Source organism: Antechinus flavipes, chromosome 1 (assembly GCF_016432865.1).
Source record: "Antechinus flavipes isolate AdamAnt ecotype Samford, QLD, Australia chromosome 1, AdamAnt_v2, whole genome shotgun sequence".
Taxonomy (NCBI): Eukaryota; Metazoa; Chordata; class Mammalia; order Dasyuromorphia; family Dasyuridae; genus Antechinus; species Antechinus flavipes.
The window spans coordinates 299,312,679-299,340,543 of NC_067398.1; the positions used below are offsets into that span (position 1 = coordinate 299,312,679).

At 38.4% G+C, this 27,865-nt stretch overlaps 2 protein-coding genes across 6 annotated transcripts in view; one reads left to right on the plus strand and one right to left on the minus strand.

Moving 5' to 3' along the window:
* TXNDC11 (thioredoxin domain containing 11) overlaps positions 1 to 2,643 on the plus strand; it is a 57,627-nt gene extending 54,984 nt beyond the window's left edge. For all 3 annotated transcript variants that reach the window (XM_051963190.1, XM_051963197.1, XM_051963205.1), the window contains exon 12: positions 1,897 to 2,643. In XM_051963190.1, the coding sequence (XP_051819150.1) occupies positions 1,897 to 2,524 (628 nt within the window). In that variant the 3' untranslated portion in view covers positions 2,525 to 2,643. The remainder of the gene's footprint in view (positions 1 to 1,896) is intronic.
* Positions 2,560 to 27,652, minus strand: SNN (stannin). 3 transcript variants are annotated; one of them, XM_051963316.1, is made up of 2 exons: positions 27,269 to 27,652; positions 2,560 to 5,839 (listed from the first exon to the last, which is right to left on the minus strand). In XM_051963316.1, the coding sequence occupies exon 2, from the start codon at positions 5,753 to 5,755 to the stop codon at positions 5,492 to 5,494; it is 264 nt and encodes an 87-aa protein (XP_051819276.1). In that variant the 5' UTR covers positions 5,756 to 5,839; positions 27,269 to 27,652; the 3' UTR covers positions 2,560 to 5,491. The 3 variants fall into 3 exon arrangements, with proteins under 3 accessions (XP_051819276.1, XP_051819285.1, XP_051819295.1); XM_051963325.1 differs by lacking the exon at positions 27,269 to 27,652 and adding an exon at positions 26,020 to 26,142; XM_051963335.1 differs by lacking the exon at positions 27,269 to 27,652 and adding an exon at positions 24,620 to 25,270.
* Between the last annotated feature and the right edge of the window lie 213 nt (positions 27,653 to 27,865).

Below are 27,865 nucleotides of genomic sequence, written 5' to 3' on the forward strand. Positions count from 1 at the left end.
GACTACATAGTAAATTTTCTATATATTTTACTATTATACTATTTCCATTTAACTATTACTTTTGAGTTGTTACATTAATATTTATCAGTTTTTCTACTGACAAGCATGCCCTACCTTAAGAAAAAGCTTTTAAGATCTTGTGTGAATGTCATTTGATAAACAGTACAGTTTGGCCAGAATTAACTGCTTTCTTTATACAGTACAAGTAACTTTTGTAATGATTTAACTAATCAAAGTGCTAAAGTTAAATACATATTTATTATAAATGGTGATTGGCAGAAAAGTTTCAAAAGGAACCTTCATAGTAAGTTTGTAGAAAATCTCAATGGAAAGGGAAATTATAGGTATGTCCTTTTTCTTTGCCATTCTAAAAAAAAACTAGCTTTAAATCAGCCTGGTTTGTTTTTCTTTAATGCATTAAGACCTGGATAGTAGCTCCCCTAGCATATTTTCAAAGATGGGAAACTGAGGCCCCAGCTGCCTTTGCTAGCACTTGTCTAATTGTTGCTTACTTTAGTTATCCTTTTGAGCAAATTATTTTAACCACGTTAGAAAACATTATATTCTGTTCTACATAAAGAGAGTCAGCATTTGATCAATGGATATTAATGATTTTTAAAAAGTAATGAATAGAGCTCGTAATTCTACATGGTTGGAGCCAAAAGATTCTAAGGTGGTATTTTGTTTTCTGTTGAGGCTAGTTATGAATGTGTGTGTGTGTGTGTGTGTGTGTAGCATTTTCCCACACTCTTAACTCTTAGCCCCCAATAGTAGAGGAACCTTTGTTTTTCAGTACTTATTTGGAATCTCTGAGTTCTTTTCCTCCCCAAACTCATATGAATAAAGCTAGATAGCTTCTAGCCAGTTCTTTTTGTGGACTTGGACTGAAGTTCATATAGTTTCTAGAGAGGGGGAGTTTGGCATGTTAATTAATAGACATTAAACTTTCTAATTCTGGTACTCCATGCTTGTCCTAGGGAGAAAAAAAAAGATTGGTCTAGAAAAAAGTCTTTTTTCATTAAAGCTTTTCTGAGCTATCTTCTTGAGTGATTTTTTTTTTAAACTTGTTAGCTTTATCTGAAACCGTAAATTCACCTCCTCAGATCTATTTGGAAAGATAAGAGAATTGCCTTTAATAGATAGTGCCCCTGGCAGTAATTAGTAATGTCCAGAAGCCTGGAACTGTGGTATTAATGTAGATGTGCCTAATGCTGCTTAAATGTGTTCCTGGAAAGTTACATCTAAATCTAGGAAAAATTATTACTAAAAAATAATGCAGCAACAAACAAACCTTTATTTTTCAAATTCTAATTTTCATATATTTGATCTAGAAAACCAGTATATTAATTACAGCATGATACTGTGGGACTCCATAAATCCTTCTTATGAATTGTCCAAAGGTTGTCCTAAAGAGGTCTGATTAATCATACCTATTTTCCTGTTCCCCACTAAGATGGAAGGAACAGTGTAGGCTTTTTAAGCCAAGGTCCAATTATACTAAATCTATTATTCATAAGATTATAAATACGTGGTATGCATAGAAATACCGTAGGGTAGACACAAACATTTCAAAGAAAATTAAAATTGTTCTGTTATTTTTAACTCAGCTGTCTAAGCAGCATCTGCAACATCAAGGTATATTATTAGTAATTTATTTGTTTTATAATTTTTCAAACAAACAACTTTGTTGGATAAGCTTATATCATTGTTTTTTAAGCTTGTATAATAATAGTACAGCAGACATTTTGTGGAGGGACTTAGCTTTAAATATTTTTGCCCTCAGTTATCAAATGTAAACAAAAAAAAGCTTTTAAGTTCTGTAAGTTAAGTAAGCTTCAATAGCAGGCTGACTTTAGGCCTATGCATGTCAGCTCTAACCACTCGTTTTTTTCCTAGGAAGGACTTGAGTGTGAAGTTTCCCGAGGACTCTCCCATCACCCTTCCCAATCTGCTGAAGTTCATTTTGCGTTACTCAGACCCCATTTCTGCTGTTGGGAGCTCAGCTGATCCACAAACCAAAGAACGTCTTCAGAATGAGGCAGTATTACAGAAAGGACACATATCCCACTTAGAGAAAGAGATTCATAAATTAAGAGCAGAAATCACTGCTCTTCATCGGGCTCAAGCCCAAGTAGAATCCCAACTTTCAGATGCCAGGAGAGATAAACACAGACTACAAAAGCAAAAACAAACACTGGAAAAGCAACATAGTGTTCTTCAGCTCCACAGTGAGCAATTAGAGGCCCTCTATGAACAGAAAACTCGAGAGCTGGAGGAGATGGCACTGAAGCTTCAAGAATTAGCAGATGCATCAGAAAACCTCTTAACTGAAAATGCTTTACTGAAAATCCTGGTGGCAACAATGGAAGGAAAATTAGAAAATAAAGAATCTGAAAAATCCAATACCCTGCAAGAAACACTTTCCCATGGAACTGACCTCCCGTCACGAGACAACACAAAACTTGTCACTAACATGAGTTCTCCTTTGGCTTCTGAACAGAATAATGAAAATAGGACAGATTGATTTTTAAGCAAATATGAAGAAATCAGAAGGGACAGTTGTATACTGGGAAGATAATTTATGCAAATTTTATTGAAATTCATTGTAAATAAAAATTTTTCTCAGTGGTCTAGAAAATCAAAGTGGATCATCATTCATCTTGGGGAAACATTTCCTACATAATTTATTGCACAAACTTGGTAGGTTTGAGAACAAAACAGTAGTACAGATCCTTGAGGATAAGAATCTGAAAAAACAAGTTCAATTCAAGTGACAATAACAATTCTCCTTACTAGTTTTTAATCATTCCTTGTCACCATTTCAGCAAATTTTTGAACGGCTTAAATGATAAACCATTTAAGAGTTGCTTTGAGAGATTAATAAAGCAAATGATTTGAAGGGCTTAGAAACTAAATATTTGATTGGTAAGCATGGCAAAAGCTGCTATTTTTGCCTGGCATTTTACTCGCCAATTTTGTTGGTATTCCCATTTTAAACAAAGCTTCAAGCTAGTAAGTGGTAATGCTACTATTTACCAAATATCATCTGCCTTTAAGAAGATAAAAATAAAAAGCAAAGTTAAAAGTTTTCCTTGGTGACCAAGTGGAGGGAAAAAAGGATTTCCCTAAAATTTGAAGAAATGAACAGTATTTCATAAATTATTAGTCCTATAAAAACCAGACATGGTTCTCAAAAATGGGGTTGTTAAAAGAATTTGTTAGATGATCTCAGCATACTTCATAAGATGCAAATAAATGTGAAGTTGCCTTTGGATCACTTTGCTGGACTAGCTGGACTAGGGACTTGTTTTTCCTACAGAGCAAAATGATGAAGAGGTAGAAAGCTTCAGAAGTTGTTGATGTGATTAAGTAAATGGCTGTCCATCCTAGAATTTGCTCATCTTTGGTTTGTGCACTGCTGTCTTACACCCCCACTCCATTCCTTTCATCCTTGGGCTTAATGTTGGTTCTCCTTTAATTCATGAACCATAGGCAGCCATTAAATTTGTACTTTCAGTTCTTTCTAAACCTAGAACACCTTCCAGCATCCCCATCTTAAGTTTGACTTCATTGCCCAATAAAGAAGAAGGCTGTACTGCAGAGCTGGGGTTCTTAACTTGGGGTGGGAAAGTGACGTGAACTTAAAATTATTTTGATTACTATTTCTATGTAGTCTTACATATTTTATATTAATGCATTTAAAAATATTCTGATGGATACCATAGGTTTTACTAGACTACCATGACAAAAAAGGTAAAGAACCCCTGCTGTAAAAATCTAAATCCCTCCCACCAAAACAAAATTTTTAATAATAAGGAAATGATGGAAACCCATTTTAATTTGATTTTTTAAACATTATTTGCTTAGTACATAACTCAGCTTTCCCCACCATAGTTCTGTTACTTTCATATTTTTATATGCTCAATTGGCTAAGCTAGTGATTCTTTAAAGTTAGGCACTGATTTTCTTTTAATCACTAACATTTAAATTAACACATTAAAATTTTCACTGTGCCTTGTTAAATTTATGCTCTTCTTTTACAAAATTCATAGCAGTGTACATATATTACTTAAAACAATGAGTTAAAACTTTGTGGGGTTTTTTGTTTGTCTTTTGAGGCAACAAGCAGGTTAGATTGTGATTAAAGTCATTGTTTTCAAAACTGAAATCCTTACCTCCTAAGCTTCATTAGTTATCCCTACTACTTGATAAGCATTAAACTATGTGCCCTGCGCGCATGCGCTCATATACACACACACATGATTTTGAATGAACATTAGGATAGTTGCCTAGAGGTTATCACATGCTTGCTGAATGTTTTTGGAGCCTGATTAGAGAATTCTAGTCATGCTTATGCTGATTTGCTGAGGAAGGTAAAATTCAATACGTATTAATGGGATAGTAACTAGAAATTTTGTTTCTGAAAAGAAAAAAAACTTAAGCCTCTTGCCATTCCCTTCCAGTTCAGAAAACATTAAATAGCAGGAAATAGTCTGTACTGGCTATAATGGGACAATTGGGTTTGTTTAGACTAAAAGTGGATTTCATATCTTCATGTGTAAATCATAGCAATTACAGCAAGCTAGCACTAAGTAATGCCAGTTGTAGGGAAAAGGCATTTCTATACTTTAAACATGCTTTTAAAAACACATAGGAAAAACTGCTCTGCTGCTATAAATTAGCCTGGCAACCTCCTGGACTATCCCCATGTAGATTACATATCCTTCACTGGCTCCCAGACAATACAGCAGCTTCCTTGCAATAGTTTATACAGTTAATGTTAACAATATTCATAGTTAACTGCCTCATCTACCTATGAAGGAGAGAGACTTTTTTTTTTGGCCTATTGCTTCCTGCAATAGAAGCCAACTTCTAATTAAGTATTTCTTATTTTCTATAAATTTAACCCACAGGACTAAAAAACAACAGCTCTTTCTTTACATATTTACATTTGTGATTCCAAACTACCCAGCTGATGGCAACTTCGAGTTTTCCACAATTGGAACTTTTCCGTGGTCATGGGGCTCAGTCTTTAGTACTGAATTTACCATTACAATAACTTCAGACCAGCAGCTCCATGTGCTATATTATTTTTTAAAAGGAAAACAAAAACAAAAACCAAGTGCTTCTGGTGCCTATTTACAGTTCACAGTTTTGTTAGCTAGTTCACATTACAGTAGTAGCTCCATCAAAAACAGGCTCAGCTAAACATTCAAGTAACAAAAATGCTTTGATTTCTTTTACACCAGCAGGGCCTGGTCTGTCCATTGCCTGCAATGGACAGTACCACCAGAAAGATTAGCCAACTCCCAGGGTCAAGGAGTTTAGGTTCAAGACACAGGTCTCAGTGCATGCAATAACAAAACCCAGAAAGACCATAATGTAAATTTAAACTTCGTTCTTCTTAGAGAGCAGCATATACAAGTTGTTTTCCAGTTTTTCTGCTGGTTGTACACAAGGTTTAGTACCCATGATCATTTGTGCCAAGGGCTTATCCATGGACTTCTGTGCCATTAGGAGTCAGCTTAGCTTTTCGCTCCACACAAGGACCTTTAGCGGAATACTGGACCAAAAGGAAGGGTTCTTTGGTTTCTCCATCACCCACAATGCTCTCTTCATCTTCTGACTGGCTGATGCGCTGTAGGCGCAAATAACACCAACAGCCAAGGATCAAGGCTCCTAGAGCAGCAATGGCAATGAGAATGACAATAACAGTAACCACTCCAGTGGTGGGGCTGTGGTCCATAATAGACATGGTCAATTCTTGGGGACAGCTCACAAGCTAAAAGGACGTCCTTCCACTTCTGTGGACTTAACGTGGTCCTGTCAAATGCATATCCTGAAACAAAAAGCAAGATATATGTGAATGCAGCTATGTTTGCATCCCATTTCCAAATGGTAGTAAATACTCTATAACAATTGCCACTTAATTACTCTTGATTCTTGATTTGGATCCAGCTTTATAAAGGAACAATTATTTCCTATTCTTGGCTATCCATCCATAGTAGATTGCCCTCACTAGATTAATTGCCCCCTCCTCCCCCTTTGGATAAGAGATCTTAGTCTTTAAATAATTGGATTTCCCATTTTAACCAAATAACAGTTTTTCCCTTCACTCCCCTAGGAGTTCACTAACTCATTTTTAATTTGGGGGTGGAAGGGGAAGGCCAGCTCTTCATCTGACTTTTTTATCTGACTTTTAGATTTACTTATTAAGGAACACCTTTAGCTAAGTAACAGCTATTAAAAACCAGATAAATCCATAGTTGTGGAAGTTTCCTGTGATTTATAGCTTCAATAAATAGAGATCGTGATAATTTTACATTTTAGAAAATTTTTAAAAATTAACAAAAAAGATTCAGTGGCATTTAATGTCATAAGGGAGAAAGTCAAACTACTGCTTTTGATCCTAAAATAAAGCTTATATGTTTCTGCAGATCACCAAGCATTTGAGTGTCTGGTACATCAGACAAAAGTAAAAAATATAGTAAATGTCAACAAAACAGTCTGGAAACACTAGCTTTGCAAAATCAAACATTTATAGAACACAACTGTACACGACTGTTCTGACATATCACATATAGTAATATGAGAGTAAGGAATAGTAAGGGAAGGCTTTTAAAGGAATGGGGTCTTAGCCTTAACCCCAACAGAGAGAAGATAAGAGTCTTCTGTTCTAGCACAGGGAAGTGACAATAGCTGAAGAAAAGACCTCACTCAGCTTGACTAGAACAGAAGGTTCACATTGGAGTATGGAAAATAGATTTGCCAAGATTTTTTTCTTAATTAAAGCTTTTTATTTTCAAAACATATACATGAATAATTTTCAACATACACCTTTGCAAAACTTTTGTGTTCCAAATTTTTTCCCTTCTTTTCCCTATTCCCTTCTCCAGACAGCAAGTAATCCAATATATGTTAAATATGTACAATATTTCTATACATATTTCCACAAATAATATCCTACACAAGAAAAGTCAGATCAAAAAGGAAAAAGATGAGAAAGAAAACAAAATTCAAGCAAACAACAAAAGAGTGAGAATGCTATGTTGTGATCCACAGTCAGTCCCCACAGTCCTCTCTCTGGCTGTAGATAGCTCTCTCCATCACAAGTCCATTGGAATATATAAGGTTGGTTCAATATTTGATACCTTATTAACAACACTGAACATATTAATAACAAAAACGATAATCACATAACTATATCAGCAAATGTAGAAAAAGTTTCTAACAAAATATAATAATTTTTTCTTTTACAAAATAACTCAAAATCATAGGAGTAAATTATTTCTTAAAATGGTAAATAGTACTTATAGACAAAATTAAACATTGTCATGGAGAGGTGCTAGAAATCTTTTCAATAATATCGGGATTAAAGCAAGATTGTACAATGTCACTACTTTTACTTGATAAAGTTTTTTTTTAAACTTAGGTAAAGCAATATGATAAGAAAAAGAAAGTGTGTATGAGGGGATAACTAAGATTTAGAGAAATAAAATCATTACTTTTTTGTAAACTAAAAAACAAAAAAAACAAGTCCATTGGAATTGGTCTGAATCATCTCACTGTTGAAGAGAGCCATGTCCATCAGAACTGATAATCACATAATCTTGCTGTTGCCATATACAATGATCTCCTGGTTCTGTTCATTTCACTCAGTATCAGTTCATGTAAGTCTCCCAAGGCCTCTGAAATCATCCTGCTGCTTTATTCTTATGGAACATTAATATTCCATAACTTATTCAGCCATTCCCCAACTGATGGGCATCTATTCAGTTTCCAGTTTCTTACCACTGCACAAGTGGGTCCCCTTCCCTCCTTTATGATCTCTTTGGGATATAAGGCCAGGAGAAACACGTTAGCCAGAATTTTTGATATTAGTTTGTTGCGGCAGCATGGGATAGTGGATAGAGAATTGGCCTTAGACAAGAAGAACTAAATTCAATTTCTCCTGGCATATTGACTGTGTCACTGGGCAAGTCAGAGGTTCTGAGCATAGTTTTGTCTCCTGAGAATAAGGGAATAAAAATACAGGTCCAATACCTATTCCCTTGTTTTTATCATAGGAATGGAAGCAAGCAAAGTAGCTACTTTCTAATCATTCTTGAATATGAAATTTCCCCTTATATAGAAAAGGAAAATTTCCCAGAAGCTTAAATTTTTCACTATTAAGTCTTTGAGAAATCATAACCAAGAACAGCACAGTCAGTAACCATTAAATACCTACTACAAATCTAGTGTTGCTAAGGACTTGGTATACCAAAACAAAAAAATGAAAGTCTCTACCTTCTATCAGTTGAAACACACAAGTTCCAAATATATATAAAGTAAATACAACTAAGGCTCAAAATAAGGGTCAGCCTCATGTAGGAGATGACACCTAAGTTGGACTCTAAAAGAAGTTAATTATTTTAACAGGAGAGACAGCATTCAAGGTATCTATTGTGTGTGATACACAGTAGGGTGGCCAGTTTGGCTAGTCTTTAATGTGCAAGAGGGGCAATGCACAAGGAGACTGAAAAAGCAAGCTAGCAACAGATGGTGAAAGGCTAGCGATTTCTATCTTACCTACTTAGGAGAGAGCTAGTGGGGTTTTTGGTCAAGAGAGCAACAGAGACTTGGACTTTAGAAATATCATTTTGGCAGCTGTGTGGGAGATGGATTAGAGAGAAAGTGACTTGAGAGGAGGATAAGTGGGGAGACTAGATTAGTAGCTTAGCCAAGAAACTAGGGAAGCCTGACCTTGGATAGTGACTGTGTGAGCAGAAAGAAAGGGATGCCGAGATGGATGGCCTGAAAATAAAATCAACAAGACTTAGCAACTGACTAGATGGAGGAAAGAGTTGAGGGTAATCAAAGTTACAGACTCAGGTGAACAGTCAGTTAAAAGTTAGAAAGAAAAATATTTCTTGAAATAACAGCAAAAGTTGATAAATAAGGCTTATCTCCAAGGAAATGCCAATAGGAGGTATTCAGTATTTTAATCAAATCATTTCCACATACTCAGAGAGAGAAAAAAGAAAAAGGATCTATATGATACAAAAATATTTATAGCAGTTTTCTGCATAGTAGCCCCAAACTGGAAACATTGGAGTATCTGCCTATTAAGGAATGACTAATCAAATTATCCAATGTAACATAATTAACTACTACCTGCTTATTATATGTAAAATAATAACTATTACGCCATAAGAAAAATGAAATGGATAATGTCGGGGAAATTGGAAAGGTTTCTATGAACTGGTGCAGAGTAAAGTGAGAACAATTGTTCTTTTATATGTCATTATACAATGACAATGGTACTACAGAGAAAAACAACTTTGAAAGACTAGGACTGTGATCAATGCAATTATTAAATACAAGTAGAGAGGACTGAATATGAAATGTGCTACCCACTTCCTGCCAGTGATGGACTTCAAATTCAGAACAAGCAAAAATATTTTTGAACATGGCTAATATGAGAATTTGTTTTGATGGGTTATGCATACCTGTTATCAGAGTTTTATTTTGCTATTTTGTTGTTTAATCGAATGAACAGTGGGTCAGAGAAAGAACAATTACTTGTATAAATAATTTTTTTTTAAATAGCCCAAAAATCATTTTCACATCCATCATCCCTATTTGATCCTCACAATTACCCTGAGATAGAAAAAAGACTACTGAAAAAGGAATCTGAACAACTTGAAGATTTAGGGATTTTTCTGATTTTTTGACCTACTACACATGTTGTGAGCATCTAATGAGATAAAAACTATGAAAACATAAGAAATGTAAGCTGCTATTTCTAATTGCCTAGGGCTCTGGAATAATTCCTACCCTCAAGAAGTAACATTCTACTTTGGAAAAACAGTATGAAAACAAATATAAATAAGACACAGTAAGACATTCTTTAATATCAGAGCAAACTAACCTGGGGACATTTGAGGGAAAAAGTACTCCCACAACTGTTGGAGTAGAGACATGGGAAAAGGTGGTATCTGAACTGAGTCTTGGAGGAAGAAAAAAGGAATCCAAATGACAGAGATAAAAAAAGAACATGTTTTCCAGGAATAGGAGATGGGCTTGTAGCAGAGAGGACTGAAATGTTAAATTAGAAAGCTGTTTGACTAAAAACATGTGCAGGAAGAATAGATTGAGACCATACTGGAAGGGTCTTCTGTCAGGATGAGGACGTTTGTATATGATCCTAGAGGTAACATGGGAAAAAAGGAAGTTTTGGGGGAGTGAAACTCCACATTTAGATGTAATCTTAAGAAGGTTAATTTTGTTGTTGCTTATCCTTTGTTCTTTGCAGAGGTCCAATGACTTCACAGGATGATGTCTTGACTCATGAGTGAAATGTATTTTGCACAAAGTTGTCAGCTTCATTTTTCCAGAATAGCTATACAAAAGTCTTGGTGACCAGTGATGGGACAGGATTCTGTGGATGACCTTGACCTCTGTGATGTTCCACCTTCACAGCCATTGGAACAAATTGTTCTCAACCGAGTCACAAGGAGAAGTGTTCACATGCTTGAAGTAGATATACCCTAGCTTGCAGATTAGTTTGTCTTACTCAGTCTGAGGAAGTCTGTCAACTTGTTTTAGCCCGAATGCTGAGACTGGTAACTCTTTCAGGACCCCAGATAAGAGATGAATGCCAGGCAGACAACCATAAGGAGACGAGCAACCCTGAAAAAGGCTCAGCAAGCCTTCATGCAAGAAGTGCTGTTCTTCCCTGAGCACCTCACACCCAAAAAGGTTTCTTTATGAATTGCATGGAAGATAGACTAGAGAAGGTCATGTTCCACTAAGAAAAAGCTTGATATTTATATGAAGAAAGGGTGGTGGGAGTAGTGTGCTTTCTCTGTCTCCCTGGCAAACTGGAAGAATTTCCATTTCCCCATCATCGTACATAATCCAAGGACCACTTTTAAAACATCCTCTAAATTTAAGGTACTATGAGTATAATGAAAAAAATGTTAAAAACACAAACCAAAAACAAAAAACAAAAAAAAAACTACTGTCCCTACCATCCTCAAGGTGGTAATCTTGAGCGGGATCCTTCCTAAAAGCATATATCGGCTTAGAAGCAATAGAAGGAATTATGTATGGGGAAAATGTTGATGCTAGTAATTTTCACAATAGTGAAGAGAGACCTAGTTTTGGAGGCAGGAAGACTTAGTAGCATTGCTGCATGCAGTATTTTTTCTTTATACAAAGGCTTACTTTCTTCTGTTCTGTCCTAAAACGTCCTTGACCTCCTTTTATTCCAAGGAGCCTGCCATCCTTCTCCTCCCTAAGCATTTACCAGTTCAGTTTGTATATTTCAAGCCCAAGGATTCTGAATCCAAATTAGTTTTGGAAATGCTGAGCTATATAAATGCTGAGCTTTCTAAGTAGCTGGTGACAATAGTATCTAGCCTACCACAATAACCCAATTTGGAGCTCACTTAACTACTCAAGTGAAAAGCATCAAGGGCATCCACTATTTCTCAAAAGACAGGAGAATATTCCTAATCCATCAAGTTAAAAAAATTTGGAGAGATTTAGATATGAGGTAGAACTTCCCAATAAGGTTATCAAATAAGAGAATGATGAGGGAAGTTATAATCTTCCTCATCAATATTTAAAAGACCAGTGATTTCAGAGTAGGACTCTGCCAAAATATTTTAATTAGCATTACAGTACCAATAAAGTAAAGTGGAAGACACCGTACTAAATAATGGGTATATATAGCCGGGGGAAAAATCTCTGCTGTTCTATTGGAGGGAAGAAAAGAAGGAATAGAATTTGTAAGAAAAAATTATTGAGAGAGAGAGAGAGAGAGAGAGAGAGAGAGAGAATATCATTAGGGGAAATGAGAAAAGACTTTCCCCTTTGAAAATATCACATAAACTGAAGTCTTTAAGGAAGATTATTCCTTTGCTCCTAGTGCTCATCTAGGTTTCAACTCCGTCATCATCTTCATCATTTCCCACTCTGGATAAACTCATTACCACCATCCTGGAGATTACTTTAGAACTTTGTTATTCAATCTCATTTGTATTCTCAGTTGTTTTTTCCTTCCTGATTGGAGGGTTATAAGGGCAGAGCAAAATATTCTTTTTATAGACTTTTATTGAAGGCTCAAAATTCTAGACTCTATCTGCAACAAAATACTCTGCTTGGTTTCAACCTTACCATCATCTTCATCCTAGGTATCCTCCAGCACTCTTCTCTCCCTTCAACTTCCTTTTTTCTACTGACTTCCCCCATTTGACTGTAAGCTCTTCGAGGTCAGAAGCTTTCGTTTTCTTATTTATATTCCCAGTGCTTACACAGAGCTTGGTAAATAGTAGGTAATTAATAAATGTTAATATGAAAAATTAAGGCTTCTAAGAGGGCAGGTGATAAGGAAGTACATTCTAGGCACAGGGGAAGGTTCAGAGCTGAGAGAAGATAGTACTACGCCAGGGAACACAAACAGGCTAGTCTGGTTATAATGGAAAATGCCTGAAAAGGAATCTTACACTATATTTGGAAAGGTGAGCTTTAAAGATTTAAAATCCCACTGGATCTATTGGTGGGAGGAAAATTTGAAAACAATTCAGGAAAGTTGGGTGTCTAGAAAGATAGTGGTATCTTCAAAAAAAGAATGAAAGGTTGGAAATTTGGAGAAAAGGAGGAGCAAGATAACATGTTGAATTTGAGACAACTATAGGATACAAAGCAGCCAACTGGGACTGCAGAATTACAATGCAAGGCAAAGATTAAAATTATATATACGTAGATTTGGAAGTTAGATCAACAAATTTAAGAGAACTGATAAAAATCACTAAAAGAAGGTAATTTGTAAACAGATTATTAAAAGAGTGACAGTTAGCCAAGTTTATAGGCAATTGTTAAAGCACTTACTATGTGCTAGACACTATGCTAAGTGCTAGTGATACAAAGAATGGCAAAAAGCTGTCCTAGCTTTTAAGCTCACAGTCCAATGGGGGAGATGCATGAAAACAACTATATAAAAACATGGTAGAGATGCAATCAAATTAAGGAAGACTGAGAAAGGCTTTTTGTAGAATATGAGACTTTAGCTGAGACTTGAAGGAAGCCAGGAGGTAGAAATCCAGGCATAGGGAACAGCCAGCCAGCTTAAATTCCTGAAGCTGGGAGATGGAGCTGTGTTGAAGGAAAAAGGTGGAGAACAAAGTTTTAAGGAACTTTGGATCAGGACATGGATAAGGATCCAATCAAAGAAACAGAGAAACAGATAGATAAGAATAGGAAGGAAGATTGTCACAGAAAGTGAAGAAAGAGAATCCAAAAGGTCAGTGTCAATAAGGATGAGGAATAAGAAAAGGCCTTTGGATCTGGAAAACAATTTCATTAAAGGCTACCATTTGAAAGCCCACTGTAGAGTTGAGAAGTTAGTGGGAGGTGAGAAAAAGGAGGCAATGAACACAAAGCTTTTTACACAAAAGAAACAAGATAAAGGACAAAAATCTAAGTGGGTGGTGGGGTCAAATGAACATAAGGAAAGAGAAGATATAGGTGTGTGTGTCTGACTACAGGGAAGGTACCAGGGGATAAGGAGAAAATCAAAGCTGGAGTAATGTCAAGCTGAATTCAATCACAAGAAGAGAGACTCAGGTCACACAGGAACACCTGTGTTTTCATTGATCTGAAGGCTGATCTAAAACCCCAAACCAAAATAATCAAGGGTGGCCAATCTTATGACGAGGTCACAAGCTCATATTCAAACCCCTTACATAACTCAGTAGGATCACTTAGAGCCTCTTGGGGGCCACAAAATATGCATTTTCTAAGACCTCAAGAAAGAGACTCTTCTTCTGAGCTAGCTCCTAGATGGAGGAGAGGGCATAAAGGTATGAACTTCCCTGTCATACATAGGATCTTCCTTCAAGATTTTTTTTTTTTTGTCTCATTTAACATAAAACAGTCCATAACATGATTCCTTCCATGCTTTCCATGCTTACTTGGGGGGGAGGGAGGGAAATTCACTATACCCACACAAATTCCTTGCTGACTCAAAGTCACAGAAGAGAAAAGGTCCAGATCATACTGTAAAACAATTTGGAATTACATGAGAAAAGTTACCACATACTTCATGCCATCTGGCCCTGTGATCCTACTACTGGGTTTCCTTCAACTCAAGGAGAGAAGAAATGGTGTTCCCATATACAGTGACAGTCATACCAGTTCTTTTTGGAGATTTAAAAAAAAAGAAAGAAAGTTGCTTCTGACATACTAGTGGATGACTGAATAAACTGTTGTACCTGATGGAAATACTATGGTCTTAGAAAAAACAAAATGAGGAATTCACAGAAGCATAGGAATATCAAGTAATGATTCAGAGTAAAGCAAGCATAAGAAGGAATATATACGTGTGTGTGTGTGTGTGTAATATATATATGTATATATATTACAATAATGTAATACACATATACACCCACTAAAAGGCAGTCAAATTCAGATTATATGAAATGATTAATTTGAACACACTTCTTGTTAGTAGAGAACTTAGAGGTTTATGGGAACTGAATGTTAACAGATAAAGTGAATCTTGCCTAACCTCTGTGAAGCTTAACTTTGCAGCAATTGGAAAGGGAGATGAAATCTATCAGCAAAAGGGCAGCTAGGTGGTGCAGTGGATAGAACACCAACCTTGAAGTCAGGAGGACTTGAGTGCAAATCTGGTCTCAGACACTTAACACTTCCTGGCGTGTGACCCTGGGCAAGTCACTTTTTAACCCCAACTGCCTCAGCAAATAACAACAAAAGAGCATTAATAAAGTATTTTAACAGTGTGAGACCAAAAAACCATAAGCAATTCCAGTGAATGTTGTATTAATTACTTACTATTTCATAGGAGTTTAGGATAAATAATACAGGATTAAATGAATAACAATGGGTAGCTCTGGTGAATAATACAGAATCTCTATCCTCCTGGAGTTTAGTCTAGTAAAAACTGAGAAAGATGTGTACCAATAGGATGCTAGGATTTACATCTAAACAGCATTTTTGAAATTATCCAGCAAATCTCTACCTGCACTTCGCAGATTTATTTTGCAGGTGAGAAACAGGCCCCTTAAATGACTCACTAAAATTACCATAATGCAAAACCCCTGATGGCAAGAACAAATGAACTGCAACAGACATGAGAGCAGCTTAATCCACAAATTTGGAGTGGCTGGTCATTATTCTATGAATATTTATTGAATATGCTACATACCAAATACCATTCTAAGTCCTGGGAATACAAAATATAAATGAAATAAATAGTCCTTCCATTCAAGGAGTGTATATTTGGGGCTATTTTGTTGTCCTAGGTCAATTTGGCTGGAGTGTAGCTTGTTTGAAAGGAGATAATGGGAAATCAGTCTTGAAAGATAGACTGGAGTCATATAACAAAAGGTCCTCAGATGGACCTTAATTTTTAATTTTTAATTTTTTTGGTTATACATGTGGATTAACTCTTTATATACACATTTCTTTATGAATCGTGTTGGGAGAGAAAAATCAGAACAAAAGGGAAAAATCATGGGAGAGAAAAACAAAAGAGAAAAAAGAAGTAACCATAGCATATGTTGATTTACATTCAATCTCCATAGTTCTCTTTCTGGATGCAGATGGTGTTTTCCATCCAAAGTGATTGCTTTGGATCACTGAACCACTGAGAAGAACCAAGTCTTTCTTCATCATTAACTAATCTTGCTGTTATTGTGTACAATGTATTCCTGATTCTGCTTGTTTCATTCAGCATCAGTTCATATAAGTCTTTCCAGGCCTTTCTAAAAATCGGCTTGTTCCATCATTTTTTACAGAACAATAATATTCCATTACTTTCATATACCATAACTTATTTAGCCATTCCCCAAGTGATGGGTATTTCATTTTCCAGTCTTTGCTACTACAAAAAGGGCTGCCACAAACAGTTTTGCACATGTGGGTCCTTTTCTCTCTTTTATGATTTCCTTGAGATAAAGACCCAGTAAAGGCACTGCTGGGTCAAAGGGTATGCAGTTTTATAACCCTTTGGGCATAGTTCCATATTGCTCTCCAAAATGGCTGGATCATTTCACAACTCCACAACAATACATTAATGCCCTAGTTTTCCCACATCCCCTCCAACATTTATCATCTTAGCCAATCTGAGAGGTGGTACCTCAGAGTTGTTTTAATTTGCATTTCTCTAATCAATAGTGATTTTTAACATTTTTTAATATGACTATAAATGGCTTTAATTTCATCATCTGAAAACTGTCTGTTCACGTCCTTTGACCATTTATCAACAGGAAAATGACTTGTATTCTTATACATTTGACAGTTTATATATATATATATATATATATATATTTTAGAAATGAGATCAGGCGGATCTTAAATGAAAGACCTTAAATTTTTTTGAAGAAGCAATAAGAAGCCACTGGGCTTTTTGAAATGGGTAGTGACATGGTCAAACCTATGCTTTAGGTATAGCTAATTCCAACAGGAATTGGCAGCTGAATTTTCATTTTTTCATATGAATTTTCCTATTTTTCATATGGATTAGATAAGGGTGATAGCTCAAAGGCCAAAGAGATTAAGGAATCTATTGCAGGAGTCCAAGCTGGAGGTGATGAGGTTTTAAACTGAGATAACAGTTATGAGCCCAATCGGGAAGATGTGAGATGTTTGAAAATAGAATTGACAACATTTGGCAACTGATTAGATGAGGGGATTGGGAGGCATGGTCATGGTTGTCCAAGGCTGGCAATAAGGATGTTTGGCATATCAACAAAAACAGATAAATTAGAAAGAAGAAAAGATTTCCAGGGAAAGATATTGAGTCCTGTTCTAGATATGTCAAATTTAAGAAAACTGGATGACAGCCAGCTGGAAATATCCAATAGGCATTTAGTGATGGATGACTGGAGCCAAGGATATAGATTCAGGTATTGTCTCATGGAGATAACTGAACCCATGGGAACTGATGAGATCAGTAAGAGGGTATAAATAAAACATGAGAGGGCCTAGAATAATGCCTTAGGGATTACAGGGTAACATATAGAAGCTGTTCTAACAAAAGAGACTGAGAAGGAGCAGTTAGAGAGGTAGGAGAACCTTTATGTCATAAAAACCAATAAAGAGTCGGTATCAAATATTAGAGAGGAACAAACAAGAAGACAGATGAAGGGAAAGGACTGAAAAAAAGGCCAAACGATAGAGCAATTAAAAGATCACTTATGTTGGAGAGGAAAGGAACTGGCTTTTTTTCTTTTTTTTGAAATCCTCAATCCCTAACACACAGTAATCCCTTAATAAATGCTTATTGAAGGAAGTTTTCAGAAGAAATCAAACTTATCAATATTCACAAAAAAGCTCAAAATGAAAATTAAAACAATTCTAAGAAACATATCCCACTTTTCATATTGGTTAACGAGACAGAAAAATTGGAATACTAATGCATTGTTGGTGGAATTGTTAACGTGTCCATTCTGAAGAACCACTTGGAACTATGTCCAAAGGACCATAAAACTGCACATATCCTTTGACCAGCAAAACTAATACTAGATCTATATCCCAAAGAGAAAAAAAAAGAGAGAGAAAAGAATCTATGTGTACAAAAACATTTATAGCAGTTCTTTTTGTTTTGACAAGGAACTGAAAATGAAGAAGATTCCTATCAAGTAGAAAATAGCTAAACTGTAGTATATGACTATAAAGAGAGATTATTGGGCTATAAGAAATAATAAGCAGTATGGTTTCAGAAAAACCTGGGAAGTCTTATATAAATTCATGCAAAGAAAAGGGAACAGATCTATAAGAAATGATCAGCAAGAAGATTTCAGAGAGGCCTGGGGAAATTTATATGAATTGATGCTAAGTAAACTGAGTAGAACCAAGAGAACATTGTACACAGTAACAAAAATTCTGACATGGCTTTTTTCAATAATGAGGTGATTCAGACAATTCCAATAGATCTGAGACAGAGAAAGCCATCTGCTTCCATGGAGACTGAATGTGGATCAAAACACAGTATTTTCATTTTTTTGTTGTTGTTTCCTTGCTTTTGCTTTTTTTTTTTTTTTTGATCTGATTTTTCTTGTGCAGCACAATAAATGTGGAAATACAAAAATTGTACATGTTTAACACATACTGGATTGCTTGTTCTCTAGGGGAGGAGAGGAAGGGAAGGTGAAAAATTTGGAACATAAGGTTTTGGAAGGGTGAATGTTGAAAACTATCTTTGCATTTATTTTGATAAAAAAGCTATTATTTAAAAAAAAAAAGAAAAGGGAACAGAACCAAGAGAACATTGTACAACAACAATAATGTAACTTATGTATTATATTTGACCAATTATGTATAAGAAATTACTCCAGGATAATTCCAAAGGCCTCATAATGAAAAATGCTACTATCTGCCTCAAAAGAGAAAACTGATGAACTCTGAAGCTAGATTAAAGCACACTTTAAAATTTTTCTTTATTTTTATTCCTTTTGTCTGTTTTCTTTGCGATGTGACTAGTATGGAATTTTGTTTTCCATGACTTTACATACATATAAAATTGATATCAAATTGTTTACCTTCTCATGGAAGGGAAATGGGCATAAGGGAGGGAGAAGATTTGGAACTCAAAACTTAAAAAAAAAAAACATGACTGTTAAAATGTTTTTACATGTAATTGAAAAATACTTAAGGAAATAAAAGATATATTTTTAAAATGCTTGTTGAATGAGGGATGAGACCACATTTCCACTTGGACCATGAAGAAGACAGAGAATAAACTTTTGGTACATCTGTCTTTGCTCACTTGTGACAGGAAATTCTCCTTGGGAATCCCTTTCGGATTATTGCTTCTACAGGCCAGATGGCAGCTGGATCTACAGACTGAGGTGTTCGGCCAATTACAGGCTGAAGGGCACTCAAGACTCCGAACTCATTTCACTGTTTTATGGAGGTCACCTAAGTCCTCTTCCCCAGAACTTCACATAGGGAGCTCTGGACCTAGAATGGCTTATGGCTAAAACACCAAGATCCTTTGCAACCCTGGGATAAGAAAGACACTAAGAGGATACATCTCTGAATAGCTACCATCAAACCATATAGAACAGCTTTCCAGCAATCAGCATTTTTACTAGTATCCAATCCAAGTCCCTCCCCTAGTACTTTACACCCACTTCCTTTTATCTTATTTTTTATTTTTGGTTGGCTCCAAAGCAACAATCCTTTCACATTGCACAGAGACAATCACTGCTACGATCTTTCTCCATGCTGAGCTCACAAAGCTGGGCCTTTAATAGCATGGCAGGGTGCAATACCTCCTTCTCCACCCCTGAAAAGGGAAGCAAGTTAAACACAAGCCTGTTTCTATTTGGAAGGCAAAGGCAGGAGGGAAATCAAGCATCCGTCCCAAAGCTGGCAGGAAATGGGAAATCAAACAATGGAACTAAGATCGGGAAGGAAGAGGGAAAACCTGGCCAAAACCGCCTCCAATTAAACCAATGTCTTCCATGTCACTATGGAGGAGGAAAAGAAAGGGACTCGGTGGAAGGGGGGAAAGGAGACCTGAAGGCAGCATAACAGCTTAGATTGGCTTCCCTGAAGCTAGGAGGAATATAGGCTCAAGCAGGGCTCAAAATAGGCAGCAGGATTCTCATTACATCGATTCTTACAGCTTCCAATCTGGAGGGAGAGGAAGGGAACCTCCCGCCATCTTGTAAAGAGCCGGAAGGTGAGACTTGAAAGACTTGTTCTAGGCGGACCATCTAAGCAACTCAGTAAAGACTAAGTCCTTCAAAGCAGAAGTGATTAGCTTTTTTCTTATCACTGGGCCCTTTTGGATAGGCTACTGAAGCCGGTGGGCGGCTTTTCGGAAAGTTTTAAAATGACTAAAATAAAATACAGTTATCCCTTCCACATCAAGACTTTCCCCATCTTGATTGTGATTTTTCTTGATTCTTGATTGTAGGTTGGCATTAGACATTTAATGGGAATTTTGGGGGAGTTTTATGGCTGTCACAAGGCCACGACTAGACAACACAGAAGAAATTTAGAAACTTAATAACGCATAAATATATATATATATATAGTATCATATAATATCAACACAAATTTTACAATAAGGTAAACACCCTACAAAAGAAAAAATTCAGACTTGTTTACTAGTAACAAAGGGAGAGCCAAAAAATTTTACATGGAATTTCCAAATTAAGGAGGTGTCACATCCTCAAACCCCCTCAATGAAGAAGGGATAGATACAAAAGAAAACCACTATAATTAATCATAATTATCAAATCCCTAATATTTTTTAAGTTTATGGATTCTGGTTAAGAACTCCTGATTTAAAGATCCTTTCTTTACTATTGTGATTCTACCTTTACTAAGACTTGCAAAACTCAAACAAGAAAGAATAGTGGCAAGTAGAGCTCAGGTTTGTGCAAAAGTGACCTTTTGCCTTCTAAAACTGGGTAATTACAGAGGGCAGACATTTGAACCCCAAAGAAATTCCCTACTCCCAGAAGGCTGCGGGTGGGTTTAAGAAATCTGTCTGATCTCTCTGGAAAAGGAAAGAGAGCCTATCTGCACTAGTTCCCTTAACACCGAGACTGGGACAGCTATTAGAATTGTGCCTTGTTCGTCGAGGGTCCTGACAATCTGTTGCTACAAAGCATCTTAAAAGACCGAGAAGGGCAGGAGCAGCTCACAGCTAAGCTGCCTTTTGGCAAATGGCTTCTGGAAGAGGCTGCTCGAACAGCAGGCACAGGAACTAACCGCAGGCAAAGCTAATTGGAAAGCTCAATCAGCTGTTTCTCCCAAGAGAGAGCCAGCACATGGCTTTCTGTGAGAAGAAACTGAAAAACCCTGACCCTTCAGAATAAATGCTGTGATGGGGGAAGGGAAAGGGAAGTGGCAGAAGCATTCAGCCTGATGAGGTCAGAAGGCAGTGGTGGCTAGGGCCACTCCGGGAGACTTTTAAACGCCACATGGCCTATCTCAGAGGCTCGCTGGGTTGCAGATGCTATTAGCCATCACCTAAAAACTCAGGTGACTTTTCCTCCATCGGAGCTTGTATTTGGAGTCAAGTTAAATTATCAGGGCAGTAAGATGACGCAGTGAATAGAGTGTCCACCCTGAAGTCTGAGGAAGTTAAAATCGCATTTTAATCTAGTCTGAAAAAAGAGTAAGAGATAGGATTTTTTAAAAGCACTGTTAAGGTCATCTCATTTGATCTTTAAAACGATCCTGTGAGGCAGGTGATATTCTCTCCATTTTACAGTTGAGGGAATTGAGGAAGAGAAGTTAAATGACTTTTCAAAGATTGCTGGGTAAGAACTGAACTCACTTCTTCCTGGTAAGAACTGAACTCACTTCTTCCTGTACGCTAAGCCTGTCAGATTTGGAGCTGGAGGACTTTGGTGAAAATCTCAGCTTGGCCACAGTGTGACATTAGGCAAATTACGAAATTTTATCTCAGAACCTCAATTTCTTTATTTATAAAGTGCGGGTTTGTACTGCATGACTGCTCCACACTCCTTCCATCTCTAAATCTCTTACCCTGACCCACTCCTCAATGTGTTATTACAAAACCCTCATGGAAGTAAGCCTGAACTTGAGGCTGCAAATTGTTCCCGAGGGACATGTTCCTGAGTGACCTTTTTATGGAGGGATTCAAGGCAGCAGACTCTGAGAAATGAAAAACAAAACTTTGCACTAGACCAATTCAGGAATGATACCATTCAGAAATACACTTACAGGTTCTAACTAAAGTTGCAATAACTACATACCCTGCAGGGTATGTGCTATTTTTTTTTTAACTGTAAAATTTTGTGCAGCCCTCCTATTCAGTAGTTGATCTTCATGAGTTGCAAAAGAAACATAAATGCACCCATTTTAAAAATGTAAACTTTTAGCACCTAAGTTATTTGCATGTTGCAATTCCCCTCTCCCTCATTAGAATGTGAACTTCTTGAAGAAGGGAACTGGGTTTTAGGTTCCTCCTTTCTTTCTTTGTATCCCCTAGAGTTTAGCAAAGCATCTGGGCATTTAACCAAGCTGATAGCAAACCAATCAGGGTTTAAAAATTTAAGGAGAATGGTAACACAGTACTACAGAACTAGCCCAGGAAAAGATGAGCCTTTATCGGTATTTTTATCGGTCTGTGTTCCCCTTACTTCAGAGATCAGGCCTCTAGAGTCCCCTTTCCAACACAAGCTCAGAACTGAGTATATTCTCTGGAACTGTGAACTCAGCAGAGAGGGACAGACTGGGAGAGGGGGAAAGTCCTTTTGTTCTCGAAAACCCCAAGTTTCCTCATCTTTTGGAAGAAAACAGTAGATGTGATAGAAAGAGAACCCAAATGACTGGTATGAAGGGGGATTGAAATGTATGCCTTCTCATTCCAGCATCAGTACTCTTTTCTACTACACTGCATTGCTTCCAAGTATCTGGGTGAAGGAACCACAGAGCAAAACAAGGAAACAGGTTATCAAATACAGAAGATTTATGGATAAAGTTCCTCTTTCTTCCCACTAATCAATCAGATACTGTTTTTTGCTTGGTTTTTTTTTTGTGTTTTTTTAATGAACGTTAGATTGTAAGCTCCTTGAAGGCAAGGGTTGGCTTTTGTCTCTTGTGGTATATCCAGCTCCAGGCACATTTTTATTTTTCAGTCATCTCCAACTCTTTTCATGACCTCACTTGGGGTTTTCTCGGCAAAGATGTGATTTGCCATTTCCTTCTGCAGCTCATTTTACAGATGAGGAAACTGAGGCAAAGTTAAATGACTTTTCCATTGGTCACATAGTTAGGAAGTGTCTGAGGCCAGATTTGAGCTCAGGTCTTTATATATTGTATCACCTAGCTATCTTCAAGCACATAAGAATAAACACTTAAATGTTTACTGATGGACTCCACTGCAGTGACAACCAGGGTCTCTCTCTTTCCATTAGGAATGGAAGCCCAGGAAAAGCCAGTGAGGATGTAGGTGCAGATGGAGTATCACCAAATTTCAGAGTTAGAAAGGACCCCAGCAAATCATGTCTGTAAAAGACTCTTCTACAACAAACTCAATCAGTGGCCATCCAACCTTTAATTGATGATCTTTAGTGATTCTTCAAACAAAAAAAGATTAGACTATTTTTTTTCAGCAAAGAATTTGACAATCTGGGTAAATCTGAAGGACAACAGGCATGGAATATTTTGAATATTTTCAAACAGCTGGCATTGATTGATTTTGAGAAATTATTTTCTCTATTTCCCCCCACATATCCACATATTCTCTTATTCTTTGTTAAAAGGGATGGATCAGACTAGCCCTGAAGTCAGGAGGAAAATCTAGCCTCAGATATTTCCAAGCTGTGTGACCTTGGGCAAATCACTTAACCCCAATTGCCTCAGCAAAATATATATATATATATGTATATGTATATGCATATGATGGTTCAGAAATTAAATATAAAAATGAAAGATATACAAGAATACTATGTACAGAAACTGTATGTACAATGTTCCCATGATTTACTAGATCAAAAGTTTAGGCATAACCTGTTCTGAGTCAATTCACATAGATTCTCTGTGATTACCTTATCCTAAGCTAAGATGTTGGGGCAGCTAGGTGGAACGATGCATAAAGCACCAAGCCTGGAGTCAGGAAGACTCATCTTCCATTTGCCTCTGTTTCCTCAACTGTAAAATGAGATGGAGAAGGAAATGACAAACTACTCCAATATCTTTGCCCAGAAAACCCCAAATGTCATGAAGAATCATACATGATTGAAAAACGACTGAATAACTATGTTAGATGTTGATGACTATCCTTGTAATGCTGTACAGCATTCTAGAATTTCATCAGGATTCAAAGTCAAGCTCACTGGGCTGTAGTTTAAAACATGTTTTTTCTACAACCCTGCCTCTCTCCCCTTTAAAAAAATTATGAAAAAGAGTTTTATCTGTCAATCTCCATGAGATCCTTCTGAGGAATTTATCGAGTCAAAATGAACAGGATTAGAGAATGGAGTTTTGTAAATCTCACTATATCTATACATCACAATAGCCATGGTTAGATCCTTGCATTTCTGGGAAAGGACCAGCAACAATGGAAAAATATTACTTATGCTGCTTACTTCACAGGGCTGTTGTGAAGAATGGTCTTTATTTAAAAACTACTGTAAAGTGCTTTATCTATGTGAACTATTATTAAGATGTCTAAAGCTATATGTTCAAATTTCCCCAGAGGAGCTATAGATCAGGCAAAAGCTATCAAAAGGGGGCTTCTTTAAGCCAGGCCATGGCTTAAGCAAAGCATTGTTTATCATTCCCTTCACACCCTAAATATCTTCCTTAGCTCCTTCCCCCCCCCAAAAAAAGCAAAGGAATAATAATCCAAATGTTAAGGACTTCTCAGGGTTTATAAACACTGTTCTTTCTCCTACTTCTTCCAAAGCTTTAGCAGTGGATTTTGCTAGGAATTGGATCCCTATCTGTGAAATATATTTGCATTTTATCTGGGGGCTCCAAGGGACAGAAGGGCTCTTCCCAAAGAAAAAATTACCTGAAGGTCAACGAGATAAATAATTGGGAGAAGAGGTAAGGCCTGACACCTTTAAATCACATAGCCTACTCCATTATTTACAAACTCAGGACTATTACTTACCAAAGGCTCCACCGAACAATCTTCTGGATGGGCCTTGGTATCTCCAGTCACAAGCTGCACAGCCAGTGAGTTTGCAATTCACACCAGATGCACCAGCAAAGGGACTTTCTCCTCACTATCCTTTCTGGCAGCTTTTTCCTTTCCCTCCCCTTGGTGCTAGTTCATTAGGATTAATCCCCAGGAGTTTTCCAGAATGCTAACCGAGGCTAAGTTCCACAAATAGAACTCTCCATCCCAGGAGTTGCCAATGTCATTTTAACTTAGTTCAGTCCCCACCAACATGGCTTGCATCAGGGGCCCAAGTTTCTCTCTCCCCTACTCTCTTCCCCTAGATTCTTAAGGGGGTGTTAGAGTCATAACACTAAGTCCCTCTGAGGAAAACCAGCCATTTGGGGCTGGTTTGCATTAAGTTGTTCACTCATTTATCCACAGGGATGGGGTAGGGTCTGAGTGAAGGTGCTAGAGTAGACTTTATAGTGAATAATCAAGAATTATTTATAAATTTTAACACATTCCAAAAATCAGATATAATTTATAGATTCTCTGCATTCTTTGAATGCACACAGAATGACAGCAGTAGGAAGTACAGCAAAAGAGACTATGGATTAAGTTTTCCCCTAGGAAATCCAAAGAGTAGGTAATATAGAGAAAGTTATACAGAGATCCTCAACTATACCACCTGCCCTCCTAACTTTCTCCTTTTATTGCACACCTTTAATGTGCAATAATTATTATGTGCAATAATAATTTATTAGATTGCTTACTGCTGTATTGGGGAAGGGGAGATGAGAGGGAGGGAAAAAAATGAAATACAAACTCTTACAAAAATGAACGGTGAAAACTATCTTTAAATATATTTGGAAAAATAAAATACTATTGAGAAAAAAATAAAAAATAAAAAATAAAGCTTTCTCCCTTTGTCTTTTTAAACACTTAAATCCGTAATTGTATGGATGAGAGTTATAGTAGGAAAGAACTATCACCTTGACTTGGACTATACCCAGTCTTGGGGTGGGGGAGGGGAGAGGAAAGGGTAGGAAGGCAGATCTATAGCATTTGGCTTTACCAGTGTAACACACAGCACCTTCATGTTTATATTTTCCTCATAAAAGCCTTATTATTCTGTATTTTAATATCCTTAGAGGCAACAAAGCAATTAAAGAATATAGAAGACTGCTATTAGAGTCAGGAAGACATGAGTTCAAAATCTTCCTATGACATATTGGCTGTGGGATGAGCAGCAAGTCACTTAGTCTGGTATGGCTCCAAATCACAGAGGCCAACCTGCATGACTGGTGGGAGATTCTATACCAGGACAGAGGGCCCTTCTATCGATGAAATTAAAGATCCAGACTCTCCATCTCCCTTCCTCCCCCCCCGCAAAAAAAAAATTCCCTTACATATGGAAAGCAGGTAGATTATTTTAAGCTACAGCAAACATCTTCAAACTTTCTCTTTCAAGTTAGCTGGATTCCACCTCCAAAGACGTTACCGGAGACTTCCCACACTAGAGACATCTAGGATATAAGAAAGAATTTGAAGGAAGGAAGCTGAGCTATTTCCTGGGACCCTGGTGCAAATCATACTCATAATCAACCCTGCTCGTTACAAGAGGAGGCAAGAGCACGCAGCATCTCCTAGTCTCTTTCCTCCCATTAGCCTCTCCTGGGCTCATTTTACACAAACAGCACACAACACAATTCGGTTGCTCAAGCGCCGACACCTCCTACTCTAAAGAACGGGCAACCGGTTTCTGTGGCAAGGCTGCCTCTCCCTGCCTCCCCAGGCGGTTTTTGGAATTTTTAAACTGTCCCATTAAGCCTCGAGAGAGAGGAGGGGTGAGCGCTGCGGAGCTTAAAGCGCCGAGGAGCCACTCACATCGGGAGCCAAAAGAAAGGCGCGTTTCCAGGGGGGAGCGCAGCCTCCGCAGGAAGGGGGCACCTCCACTTCTCAGGAACGCCGAACCGAACCGCAGCGCTTCGGAGAAAGGAGGGCGGAGGAGCTGTGGAGAAGTCTCCAAAAAGAGGAGAGACGATGGGAAAGAGCTCTGTGACCTGCTTCAGCCAGTAATTCAGCTCCATCCCAGGGGGTGAGACGGAGTGGGAAATCAGCTCAGGGACTCAGCCCAAAGGATACGACCCCACCCCAATCCCGCGCAGCCCCCGGCCCCCTAGGGTCCGCTTTGCAGACAGCGGCGTCGCAGCTCCCTCCTCCCCGTCGCCGCTGCTTCCTTTGTCCCGATCTCTCAGCAGCCGGGCCCCGGGCCGCAGAAACAAAGACCACCCCACCACCACCCACCGCGACCGCTTCTTGCGCTGTAAGCACCAACCCACCCTTCGCAGCCGCTTCGGAAAAAATGCGCGCTCCCACCCCGGCATTACGGTCGCAGCACCCAAGCCCGAAGGTGCCTAGTTCCCCCCACCCCAGCCCCAGGTCGTCATTATGCACGGTTCCTCGCCTCTCCCGGCCACCTCGCTAGTGCGCGCGCGATTCTTCTCAAGCCTGACATCCCGTGCTGCCCTCCGCCGCCCTCCCCCCTCCAGTGCTGTGTCCCGCCACCACTCCCCCTGTAGTCCCCGCCACCGTGCGCTCCGTGGGACAGCTCCTAGAGCCCCCCGCCACCCCCAGTCTCTCATGCGATGCGCTCACCATGGCGCTGCTTAGACGCGGCCACCCTAGTGTTACCTCCGCCCCGGTGGCTCAGTCCCAGCCGTGCACCATCCCGGGAGGGGCGGAGGGCTGGGCGGGGGGTGAGAAAGGAGGGACAAAGCAGACCGAAAACTGCTCTGCGGCGGTGAAGCAGCCCAGCGCTGCCTTATAGAGGGGGGAGGGGCGGGAGGGGCCGGGGCATCTGCCAATGGGAGCGCAGTGCCTGTGACCGACGGCGAGAGAAGCCCGACTGGGATTGCGATACGGGGTGAGCCAGTCACATGGGCTCCGGGAGAGAGGGGATCTGAACAACCGAGTTGGAGTGTGAGAGCTGGGGGCGGGAGGCGGAGCTGGGAGAGAGGAAAGAAGCTGGGGCTGGGGCTGGGGCCGGGGGAGCTCTGGAGGGAGGAGGGGCTCGGGCTGGGGGAACAATAGAGCAAAGAATTTCTGGGGAAGAGGAGGAGGAGGAGAAGAAAGGGGGTGGTGCTAAGGGGGGGGGGCCACGCTGAGGAGGAGGGACGAAAGACGAAAGTGAACATTTTACTGGCTCCGGACAAGAGAAGGCGTGGCCGACTATCAGGTGGTTAGCATACACAT

Excerpts from the sequence above, each read along its gene's own strand:
- SNN (XM_051963316.1), bottom strand. The coding sequence starts at position 5,755 with ATGTCTATTATGGACCACAGCCCCACCACTGGAGTGGTTACTGTTATT.